This window comes from Cynocephalus volans, chromosome 1 (genome assembly GCF_027409185.1).
Source record: "Cynocephalus volans isolate mCynVol1 chromosome 1, mCynVol1.pri, whole genome shotgun sequence".
NCBI classification, from domain to species: domain Eukaryota; kingdom Metazoa; phylum Chordata; class Mammalia; order Dermoptera; family Cynocephalidae; genus Cynocephalus; species Cynocephalus volans.
The window spans coordinates 183180525-183192904 of record NC_084460.1 but is presented as its reverse complement, the minus strand read 5'-3'; the positions used below and the strand labels follow the sequence as shown (position 1 = coordinate 183192904).

Genomic DNA, 12380 nt, shown 5'->3' with positions numbered 1-12380 from the left:
TGTTACTTGCAAGAGAAAAGATCCATGAGTTATTGACATTTCTTCCCTTGTGTATTAAAAAGGACAAATTTAGCTTTGTTTCTGCTGATGTAACTAACTATTGCTAACAACTTTGGTAGAAGTAATAAAAGCTAACAAGTATTGAACATTTACTCTATGGCACATACTGTCCTACATAGCTCATATTGAGAATTGAAATGTAATTTCTTGACCCTGCGTTAAATGAAACTGGGACAAAACATACATTCTTGTCCCATGTCAAGCAATATTGGCTCTGGGCATACTCTCCTGTCCCTGTGTTAAATAATACTGAGAACTAGCAAAGATAATCACTTGCCCCAAGATATTTTTAATCCTGAAAGAAAAACTGTACAATAAAATAGTTTACTTATCAAAACTAGTGGCTTTCTCATCAGGATTCACTTCTAGGCCCTCCCCTCATCTGTGCCCACCAACCCAAAGATATCATTAATTTTGCACAATCCCAACCAGTTCCCCACCTTGAAAGATCTGCCACAAAACAACTTAGCCAAGGCCTTAAAACCCTATAAATATCCTCCCCCAACTTCCCCTTTTGAGACACTATGATGATGCTGTCCAATTTCTCCCTAAACTGCAGTAGGTTTAATGACCTCAGATTTGCCTGATTAACAGATTTGTCTGGTGCAAATGACAAGCTACACTCTCACATTTAATTCAGATTCCTCAAAAATCTCTTGCTGGCTGGTCTGCCAAGTAAACTGATGAGTTTTCTTTAAGAAGTTTTTGACCATTCTCCCAGGAAGCTATAACTGACAATGAAGCTGAGTGTACCCAGCCCATGTAACCACCTCTATTAAATCTTCACATCCCAGGTGATGAGCTGGGATCACTGAAAGGCAAGGGTGTGAAATGAAATAATACACAACATACCACGGCTGACAACAGTTTTCTGATTTACTTCTTTCCACAGTTCCACAAAGAGAAAAACACATTCTCATTGTCTTAATCCCACACAGATTTCAGAGTTCTATCACCAAGCCCATGTAAATTATCTTGGAAAGTTACTTTTTGGACCCCCGTCTAGGCCCAATAAAGATTTAACATGGTAGCATACGTCACTTGGGATACTACCAGGGAAGGCCTGTTTATTATACTACTACTTATGTTGTAAGAAGTAAAAACAGTTAAAATCAACCTAAGAATGTAGTTTGCTTTTTCATATGCTTAAACTTTTTTTAAATTTCAAATAACCGCCCCACCCCCACCCCCAGGATAAAACTGAGATATAACTTTATTGAGGTATAGCTGACCAATAAAAATGGTATATATTTAAGGTTACAATCTGATGTTTTAATATATGCATACACTGAAATAATCATCACAATCAAATTAACATATCCATCACCTTATACACTCTTTCTTCCTTTTTTTTCTTTTTTTGTGGTGAGAACACTTAAGGTCTTTTTTGAAGAAAAACTAGAACCACCAGCTGACAGTGCGTATCATTTTCTGCCCCTCCTACACTTACCATACAAATCTTCCTCAGCATCAGATTCTTCTAGAGAGACCTGAGGCTGGGCCTTTACTTCCAGGTTTCTGCTTAGCCAGCTGGTTTGTTCCAAGGAAGAGCCAGCAATGTTTCCCACAGCTTCTAGGACTTTTTGAGTGATTTCCTGAGGATAATCAGAAGAAAGAGGAAAGGAAGTTAGTTAAGAAAAATAATTTTGAGTGCCTAAAACAGCACTGCCCAGCAGGCCACAACTGTGAGACACAGGAGGGCACTTCCAAAAGTCTGTGGAAAAACAGAATTAAAAGATAATATGAATCTTTCCATGAACTTTTTGAAGCACCCTCATATATGTAATATTAAGTTTTCTAGGAGCCACATTAAAAGGTAAAAAGAAACAGGTAAAATTAATTAATAATGTTCTATTTAACCCAACATATCCAAAATATTGTCAACATGTAATCAGTATAAAAATCATTGAGATTTTGCATTCTTTTTTGTGTGTGCGTGCTTAAAGTCTTTGAAATCTGATATGCATTTTACATTTAAGCACCTTCAATTCTGACTAGCCACATTTCAGGTGCTCAGTGGCCACATTTGGCTAACGTCAAGTATACTGGCCAACATGGGTAAAATATACAGAAATAAGTCATAGCAGTACTCTGATAATAAAGCTGCACATTGTATTTGACAGATGGGTTTTCTGGTTTCTCTAAGACCATGGGTTCTTGCTAGAAATGTACCTTTCAATAACAGAACAGGAAAGAAAGTTAAATAAATTAAATTGACTAGGTGGGGGTGAAGTGAGGAGTATGTATAATCACTAAAGAATTTGGTCAGTATCTGGATAAAGGGATAGAAACTCTTAGCAGGTTTCTCAGCTGGTATGATTATAAGAGTAGCTATCATCACCAGCTAAGAGTAGCTATAATCCTTGACATCTGAGACTTTAACAATCCTGACCTCAACTACTGCACAATGTCCATAAGCTCAGCAGTTGTGTTTAGGCACCTAGCAAGAACATATCTGCCTGTCAGGTAGGAAGCAGGGTGTGCCTGAGGGAACCAGCTAGCTGGTAAACCCAGGCAGGGGTGTGGTATGAAGGACAGAAGAAAGATCAGGAAAAGGGGTTGAGAGCTTTGTGGAGTTACCCTAAGGACCGAAAGCACTCAGTGGATGGGTGTGATATTGTGAAATACATATTTGGTCTTCCTGTTTCCTGGCACACAACTCCTAAAATCCTTGGACACTCCAAAGTGATGAGTTTTTTTTTTTTACATGCTAATGAATTGAGTGGTGGCTGGGGGTCCCTAGAGAGTTTCAGGATGGGGACTGGTCAGGAAAAGACCAAAGCAGGATTAGAGGGCTGGGACTTTCAGCCCCATCCCCCAACCTACAGGGAAGAGAGAGGGGATGAAGGTTAAGTCCAACAATTTTATCCTGCTTACTTTATGAAGCTTCCATAAAAACCTGAAAGGACTGGGTTTGGAGAGCTTCCGAATGCTGAACACAGGGAGGTTCCTGGAGGGCGGCTCCAGGGCGGGCACAGAAGCTCCGTACCCCTCCCCCATACCTCACTCTGTGCATCTCCTCATCTATATCTTTTGTAATATCCTTTATTTATTTATTTATTGTTTTTTAAAAAGATGACCGGGTAAGGGGATCTTAACCCTTGACTTGGTGTTGTCAGCACGATGCTCTCCCAAGTGAGCTAACTGTCCATCCCTATATGGGATCCGAACCCGTGGCCTTGGTGTTATCAGCACCACACTCTCTCAAGTGAGCCACAGGCTGGCCCTTGTAATATCCTTTATAATAAATGGGTAAATGTTAGTATTTCTCTGAGTTCTGTGAGCAAATTTACTGAACCCCAGGAGGAGGTCATGGGAACCCCACTTTATAGCCAGTTGGTCAGAAGTAAAACCACGTGGGGCTTGTGACTGGCATTGGAAGTGTGCGGCAGTCTTGTGAGACAGACCTCAACCTGTGGGATCTGACACTGTCTGCAGGTAGTGTCAGGAATGAATTGGATTAGCAGACACCCAGCTGTTGGCTGCAGAACTGCTTGCTTGGTTGCTGGTGGGGAGAAATCCCCATACTTTTTGGCTACCAGAAGTCACAGAAGTCTTCTGTGTTATGAGAATATAGTAGGAAAAACATACTTCAGTTTTTTTCTACATCCTCAATTGGGGAAGAAGTACAGGGCTGACTCAACAGTAGGAAGGTGTTAGTGTTGGGGAGGCTGTGGTGTTATGGGGTGGAAACACATGCCCCCTGCCCCCACAATCAAAAGGAGCAGGGAAGAGGTGCACTGGGGCAACAATTGAGGTAATGCCTTGGCCAAAGCTCTGCCAAGACAGATTAAAGAGGCCACAACAGGCCTCTTTTATGGTAACAAGCCATAAAAGGAGGGAGGGAGGGCATGCAAGGTTAATTTAGGCAGGTGTGGCCCAAGTGCGGGGTGGGGGGTGTGGGGGGTGGGGGGTGGGGGTGTGGGGTGGGTGGATGGGGGGTGGGGGTGTGGGGGGTGGGGGGGTGGGGGGCAGTGTCTGCATTATAATGAAGTGCCTTCTCTACAAGTCAATTTTCTAATACAGCACTATGGTGGTTTTCTAAAACAACACTATCGTGGTTCAGAATTTGGGAAGCGAGACTGTTTCAGCATGCACCTTTCACAAATGCCAGGAATCACAATGATTAGCAACAATATTGCCAAAGCCATAAAACATACATCCAGTTGAAAATGAAGCCTGTGGCAAAAAGCCGCTTTATGTTCATAAAGGTTACAAAACAGTGATTTTCTAACTCCATCATGACTTCTGTATTATAGTTGGCATTCTATTCTGAGAAGTTTTTCCATTCCCCATGGGTGAGTTTTACCTTTATTTTTCAATATTTTCAAGATTTCATATGAGCATATTGCTTCTATAACAGGAGAAAATAAAGGGTCTAAGGAAAAAAATCATGTACAGAGTTAGATTTATTATTCCAAGTATGTTTCAGAGTGAGCTCCACATCCACCCGTATGCACTGGGTATCCCATAAATTCCACAGTAGACTGCGCAAGCATTCATCAGAAAACACTGTCTGCAAGTCTGTCTGAACCTCTGACAGTAATGGTGGAGGTTAGACTTGAGGACAAATGCAAGGCTAAGATTGGATTCTGCCCAGTGTTTATTATCTACAATGATATCACCTAAAGACGGACAGCACTGCTGGAGTAATAACATTTTGCTAAACTTTTCATACAGACCTGCAGGTCTTTTTGATCCTTCTTGCTTTCCAGGTTGGGAGTTCTTGTCACAAAGTCATTCAGCATGCTGTTGAGAGATAATCAGCTTCAGATCAAAAGTGCTGCAGAAATAAAATACGTTCCAATAGAAAACAGTATGTGAATGTGAATGCAGTGACATAGTACCTGAGAAGCAGAAAATACCCAGGTGGAGCTAGATTCAACTGGACAGATTCCTTCAATACTCCCAACAACGAAGGAAAGTTCTCTTGCAAAGTTGGTATTGGTAGCCTATTTAAAGAAAAACAGGAAAAAATACCCAACCATGAACAAGTCAAGATACAACATTTATTTATTTATTTATTTATATTTATTTATTTATATTTTTTTATTATTTTTTTTTTTCGTGACCGGCACTCAGCCAGTGAGTGCACCGGTCAGTCCTATATAGGATCCGAACCCGCGGCGGGAGCGTCGCCGCGCTGCCAGCGCAGCACTCTACCAAGTGCACCACGGGCTCGGCCCAAGATACAACATTTATTTATAAGCATGCTTTAGATCCAGGTAGTTGGAAAGCAGAGGGCAAAACAGCATATCTGACCTGTTTTTATTATAATATACGCTAGCTAAATTTTGGAATTCTGGCAAGCACTTAGAGTTTAAGGCCTGAAATCCTGCTGCCAACAGGGGAGATGCTCCTGGTTTCCTCATGTATAAATAAAAGCCTTAAACTAGATGATCTACTTTGATTGCTTGGGCCTTTCTAGCTCTAATATTCTGCTTCCCGACATTGCTGGTAACAGAGGATCATCTATTACAAGGTTGCAAAGCTTTAATTAAGGAGACTGGAAACCCCAATGAAATGGATCTTCCCCCTTAGCAGCTCTCAGGCCAAGCTTCTTGGGGAAAGAGAAGGATTCTGAGATTACTGCTACAAGGCGAGGCAGCACAGTATACTGAAGCCTAACTGCAATCAGAGGGTCCCGGGGCCAAGTCTTGGTCCTCCAGCTTACTACCTCCTATATAACCTTGACAGTTACTTATCTGCAAAAGGAGGATGACAGAAACTAACCTACAGCTGCTGGGAAAGTTCAGATATCACTTAGACTGCTGCAGTAAACATTCGCTAGTATCACAATACACATTAGCTGTCATAAGGAGAACTACAGTGATGCTGTGGGTGAATGGGTAATAACTTGTCTGAATTCAACCCTAGACCCAGGGACTCCTTGGATTATGACCCTCGATTTACCTTCCTGCAATTTCAGAATGTGGTGAGTAGGAATAACTAGAATGTGGACTGTGTGAACCAAGGAGACCGTACCTGGTTCTCAGAACTGTTTATTGTGAAACTCCTGATGGATCTGTAAGGATGTGGAGGCCTCCCTGAGAAGTGGTCTGTACCCCCTTCACCTTCATTTATTGCATCAGAGAAGGCCCTGCACAGGTGAGGGGTCTGGGAGCTGCGCCTGGGATGCTGGCATTACAAGATCTGAAAGAGGCCCAGTAAAGCTTCCTTTTCATTCATGCAGAAAATCCCAAGGAATCCCCTTCGACACCTCCTTTAGCTAAGACTGCTTAACACAGATATTAAGCTCAGTAAACCAAAGCAGAAACCACCCAGCATAAAACATGGGGGGAAACTGAGAACATCACCAAAAATCATCATTTCTCCTTTTTCTAAGACGTCTTTAACCCTTTCCTGTGTGTGTGTGTGTTTTGGTATCAATTTAATGTAAATTTGAGTCTGTTAAAGTTTAACAGGCCTCACATAAAGATTTGCTGACATAAAGTGTTCAATATACACCACATGGATTTTAAAATGTCAGATTAGACTCTGGCAAACCCTAAGTGCTTGCCAGAATTCCAAAATTTAGCTAGCATAAATTGTAATAAAAGAAGAAACAGGTTAGTCAGATATGCTGTTTTGCCCTCTGCTTTCCAACTGCCTGATCATCAGGGTATTCCCACGCCTCAGGAAGAAAATAAAACACCTTTTAAGACATTTTCTGAACTAAGGCTGCTCTCCCATAGTTAAGGATAAAAACCAGAGATTTTCTCTACGGTCACTGCAATAGCATCTGTAATTCAGTAATGTTTTTGAAGGGACTATATTACCTTTGGATAAAAGCATAGCAAAACTGCAACACAGGAATATCCACTAGGGGCAATTTCTGAAAATGAAAGCAAAACCAATTACTACAAATTGGTAGGAAATAAGGCTAAAAAAGAATTCAAATACAAAGTGAAATGTATTATATCTTAATAAAGCAAAGCTTTCTAGCCAAAAAAATATTCTAGATGTAACAGCAGACATGATTGTATCCCTCAGGTATGACAAAAACAACTGTATCCCATGAAGTCCCAAATAATTTGTACTCCTCTTAGCACTTCTATAGTGATTTCCCATAATGTCTACCTACTTTGCATTACAGGCTGTCAACAAGTATTCAAGGAAAAGATGGCATATAACTAAACCTCTCCAAACAGAAAGTTAGGGGCAATGTTGACCCTAATGAATGTATGTGATTAGCTACAGAAAAAAGACATGAAAAAATTCTAATTCTTAGCTTAAAAGATTCCCATAAAATAGGGGCCGGCCTGTGGCTCACTCAGGAGAGTGTGGTGCTGATAACACCAAGGCCACGGGTTCCTATATAGGGATGGCCGGTTAGCTCACTGGGTGAGCATGGTGCTGACAACATCAAGCCAAGGGTTAAGATCCCCTTACTGGTCATGTTTAAAAAAAAAAAAAAGATTCCCATAAACTGAGCCCAGACAACTTCCCTAAATCCCAAGTGGCTGTAACTACTTAGAAACTGGTTCCAAAACACACATTTTTCCCCCGCCTTGCTTAAGAAAAGCTACTTGTAGAAATTGTGTTAATTAACTAAACTAACCATAAAATAAAGTCTTGTTAGTTGAACTGCCAAAAACCACTTAGTCAGATAAAATCTAGTTCCTTTTTAGCCCAGGACAAGCCTGAAGTTGCAAATATTTGTAGAAATTCAAGTAATCTGAAGTAACAAAACCTAAAAATACCTGCTGTCTATATGTAATAAAAAGCTGGTGCAGAGGTGTCTTCAGGACTGCTCGTTTGTGCTTCACCAGCAACAAGGCCAGTGGCAGACGTGGACCTTGATTGTGGCCTATAAGCAACTTTCAGTGCAAATGATTTCATCCACTCCACATTAAGAGAGTTGAGCAAATGCTAGTATGGTTTGTAGCAGCACAAGGCCATGTCCCTATGATGAGGACCCCAGCCCCCTTACAGTGCCTGCCCAAGAAAGACCAAGGTTGCCAAAAGAATTTACTGTTTGTTTCTGCCAACGTCTGATGATATAGGCCCCTGACCTCCCCTTCTTAGAGCATTTACTGAAAAAAAATACTGACAATTACAAATACTCCCTCTGAGATGTGTGTCTCCTACAACTTAGGAATGTGTTTCTCAAGGACCTGGGAACCATCCCTTTGAAGTAGAATCATCAAGAAAGATGTGGCCTCTGTCTCCCAGTCTCTGTGGGAGGGCAGGAGCCTAACTTTGATAAGCACAGTTAGCAAATGGCCTAATCACATGGACCGACAGACCTCCCTGCCTGCTTTTTTGTGATTTTTCACTTTCCTCAACTCCTCGAGCTACTGCTCACTGCCCCTCCCTACTCCCTTACCCTCCCTCAGTCCTCTCTGCGCAAATCGGAACTGAGCTCAGCACTTTCCCCCACTGCAGTAGTTAGTTACTGAATCACATCTGTCTTTACCACCTTTAACTAGATCCTGGCTTTTTCTTTGACACCTTTTAGGCTGCAAGTTCTTTGAGGCAGGTGCCATTTCCTCTTATTCCATTTGGTGCACACATGTTAAGACCCATGTACCAGGCATGTACACTGCAGCAGACACGAGGGTGAGAGACAATCTCTGATCTCAAACAGTTCCCACCTTCAAAAAGGAATGCTGAAGGGTCAGCCTGTGGCTCACTCAGGAGAGTGCGGTGCTGATAACACCAAGGCCACGGGTTTGGATCCCATATAGGGGTGGCTGGTTAGCTCAGTGGGTGAGTATGGTGCTGACAACACCAAGTCAAGGGTTAAGATCCCCTTACTGGTCATCTTTTAAAAAAAACAACAAAAAAAGGAATGCTGAAGCCTAATAGGTCTCCCCAACAGCACAGTAATAACCCCTCCCTTTTACAAGCCCAACAATTCCTACTTGCTCCTGCTACCTATATACCCCTTGGTCCCCCAAACGCAATTTATAAGCAGTAGAGTTAGGAGGAACGCCACCCGTTCACCTGCAGGTTCCCTTTGGTAGGCTCCTCACCTCATCCCCCGCTCTGACTTGTGGTGGCCTCTTTGCCACCTCCTTCACCAGGTGCAGCACGGCGTCAGTCTGCAGAGTGCTAAGCGCACAAACCAGGTCAACAAGGGTGAGCTGGGAGGTGCTGGCCACCGGGACAATCTGCCGGGAAAAAATAATCCTTGAGAGCTTAAGGAGAGAAAATAAAAATAAGAATGATGCAGAAAAAGTGTCCTAAACTAGTTGCCACTGAAGAAAAACTTATTTTAATTATTGAAACAAATATTTCCTATTGAACTGGGTAAAGAACTCCCTTGGTGGGAACACTGAGTTAAGCATTTAACAGTGATAATGTATTCAGGATCTGATAGAAATCAGGAATAAATGGTGCAGTTGGTGATGGCACAATAACATTCCCTGTTTGAATTTAGAAAGCGTTTTAGAAACAGAAATACAGTTGTCCCTAAGTATCTGTGGGGAATTGGTTCCAAGATCTCCCTGGGATACCAAGATCTGTGGATGCTCAAGTCCCTGATATAAAATAGTGCAGTATTTGCATATAACCTACACATCCTCCTGCATACTTAAAATCATCTCTACATTGATTTTAATAACCAATACAATGTAAATGTTATGAAAATAGTTGTTATACTGTATTTTTTATGTATTATATTTTACTGTTGTACTGTTGTGCTTTTTAAAAAAATTTTAGATCTGCGGTTGATTGAATCTTGCATACGGAACCCATGGATCTGGTGGGACAACTGTACTTAATTTGAAGGAAACAGGTTGGCATCAAGATGGAACCAAAAACACAAGGACAGGAAGAAAAACAGATAATTCACGTTGACATTACTTGGCCTTGGCAGGAAAGCCCTGGTATGGGAGGCACTTTTTTGATAACAGAAATCTGTATAAAGTGGTCAGAGGCTCTTGGAAGAAAGCCAACTAGCATCAGGTTTATAGCCCAGGTAGGACCCCGCAGGTGCTAAGAAGCGTGGCCTAGGCACCAGCCACTCACTCCTCCACACAACACAGGAGCCGAGGCTGGCCACGGAGGTTGGATACTGAGGGAGTGTCCAGAAGGAGCAGCAGACTCCTCTGAGGAAGACTCGAGGTAGGAACTGGATGATCCAGAGAGGGAATGAGGATGACAAATGTGTTGGTTTTGTAGAAATTGGTAAACCAAGCACCAGAGGGCTTCACGGTGAGCCAGTCGATGGATGAAGAAGGCATGAGATGCAGACTGAGGCCATCTATGGCACAGGACCAGGACTGGTGATCCCAACCTTCTTTATGTCACAGATGAGTGTTCTCTTTACAAGTTAAAAAAGTGATAAGATGGTACTAAAACCAAGGAAGGTCCCATAGCAGTCTACACAGACAGTATAATGAACTATTTCTTAAACCAAGTCATAAGTTCATGTGTGTTTTTTTTTTTTTTTATTCTTTAAAATGTATGTATTTGCATATTAGATTAAAAAAAGGTTAAATAAGACATATTATATACTTGTAGAAAAATGAGAAAACAGAAGTCAGAGATGGGCTCCTCCCTATCCACCCAACATACAATTCTAGTTGAATTGAGAGACGGCTACGTTATCTCATGTATTTATGACAGGGAAACTAATTCCCCAGTTTCCCATGTCAGCCTCCAATGCTACATTTGATTCCACATGCTTTTTGGTATTTGTCAGGATAAGTTTAACTACTCTTTCAACTCTTTGACTTTACCTTCATCTTACTCTGTCGTTGAGCTTTCTTTCTGCTCCACACTGCTGCAACAGCAGCTATTAACTGTACCCCAAGATGGGCTGTCAAGGGGTTTAGGAAGTCTAAAATTTTCTGTCTTATGATCTAGAAAATAGAAAAAAAAATTATTGCAGAGTAACATCAGAGCTATGGTGTAACATATATTAACCACCACCTACTGAAAATACCGAGAGCAGGGACCATACTAAGGTGCCTACTTGCTGAGTGGGTCCTGGGAGGAGGAGGAATTGTAGTCCTTCCTTGCAGGGGCTGGATGTATGATAGTGCATGTCATGCCACAGGGAAGGGACAGTGAGTGGCCAGGGTGGAAGGACATACAGCTAGCTGCAGAGAGTCTCGGCAGATGATGAACACCATGCTCAGGTAGCTGTGAGTAGGGCAAGGTCTTGCAGGAAGCCATGCAATACTTCGTAGAAGCGCGTGAACAAGGGGAACCCAGTAGCTCAGTCTGCACTATTTCTATCTGGAAATCCCACAGCCTGCTTGTCTCAATCAGTCAAGGAAGTTGTTTTTCAATTTTCAGAAATCAGTACTATTTAACTAATTTTATCACGTAATCAATTTAAAATAAACCTGTAACATGGCCCTGGACCTCACTCACTACCCTCCCTCTTGCTACTCCTGGATTTTTCTCAATTCCTGAAACATGCCCTGCTCTTTTCTCTATAAATCCTGTACTCTCCCAGCCTGAAATACCCCACTCTAGTTAAATTCTCTAAAACTGGGGTCTTAGCTCAGCCACTCTGCCTCAGGAACACCCCCTGCTTCCCTGGCCCCCCAGACCAGGTCATCAGCTTGCCTGGTCACACTCTGTCAGAGCACCTGCATTTCCTTGAAGCACTACTTGTCATCATTATTACATTGTCAGTTAGTGTCTGTCCCTGCTGTGACAGCAGGGACTTCATCTGTCTTGCCCACATGCAAACAACAAAAAGGGCCTGGTGCATGCAGTAGGCACATAAATGTCTGTCGAATAAGTGATTTACTGAGCACCTACTGTGCCCTCATTGCCCATGTTTATTTCATACAAGACACAGCTGAGTCTGGGAGGGAGCTCTTCTTTCCACTGCACCATGGCTTCTGCTCTAGAGAGACCTGGGGGCCCCATTCCACAGCCAGGGGTTCTTCAGGGAGGACCAGGAGTTAAATGTTCAGTAAGCATTATCCATTAGCATAATTAGCCTTTCCATCAGCCCATGAGGTAGGATACTAGCAATAGCCTCATTTTATAGATGAGGAAACTGAGGCTCAGAGAGGCTGAGTGCAGAAGGGTTTTCTGAACCTTTTTTTAAAGCAGGTTCCTGTAGCAGCTTTTGTGCATCGTAGTACCTAAATGCAGGATGACAGGGCTACCAGGCTCTATGCATAAGCCCTGAGGCCACTCCTGGCACTTGGGGGCACTCAACTGACATCAGATGTGGCAGATAATTCTGAGCCATCACACACAGTAACATGAATGATCAGAGACCTAGTCATGTGCCTCGAGCTTTCGGAGGCAGAGACTGAAAACCGAGGGAACTATTAATGTTTTGGGTTACATGTTTCTGGTTTAAAAAAGAACTCAAAGGCACCCCAACATCCCACCCTGACAGG

The 12380-nt window shown here is 42.4% G+C and overlaps 1 protein-coding gene across 3 annotated transcripts in view; it reads right to left on the bottom strand.

Moving 5' to 3' along the window:
• DOP1B (DOP1 leucine zipper like protein B) overlaps positions 1–12380 on the bottom strand; it is a 103845-nt gene that overhangs the window by 16927 nt on the left and 74538 nt on the right. For 2 of the 3 annotated variants that reach the window (XM_063100697.1, XM_063100711.1), the window contains exons 22-27: positions 10749–10871; positions 9039–9203; positions 6840–6895; positions 4908–5012; positions 4743–4809; positions 1511–1655 (exon numbers count right to left, since the gene is read on the bottom strand). In XM_063100697.1, coding sequence (XP_062956767.1) covers positions 1511–1655; positions 4743–4809; positions 4908–5012; positions 6840–6895; positions 9039–9203; positions 10749–10871 — 661 coding nt within the window. The remainder of the gene's footprint in view (positions 1–1510; positions 1656–4742; positions 4810–4907; positions 5013–6839; positions 6896–9038; positions 9204–10748; positions 10872–12380) is intronic. The other variant, XM_063100704.1, reaches the window with a different exon arrangement.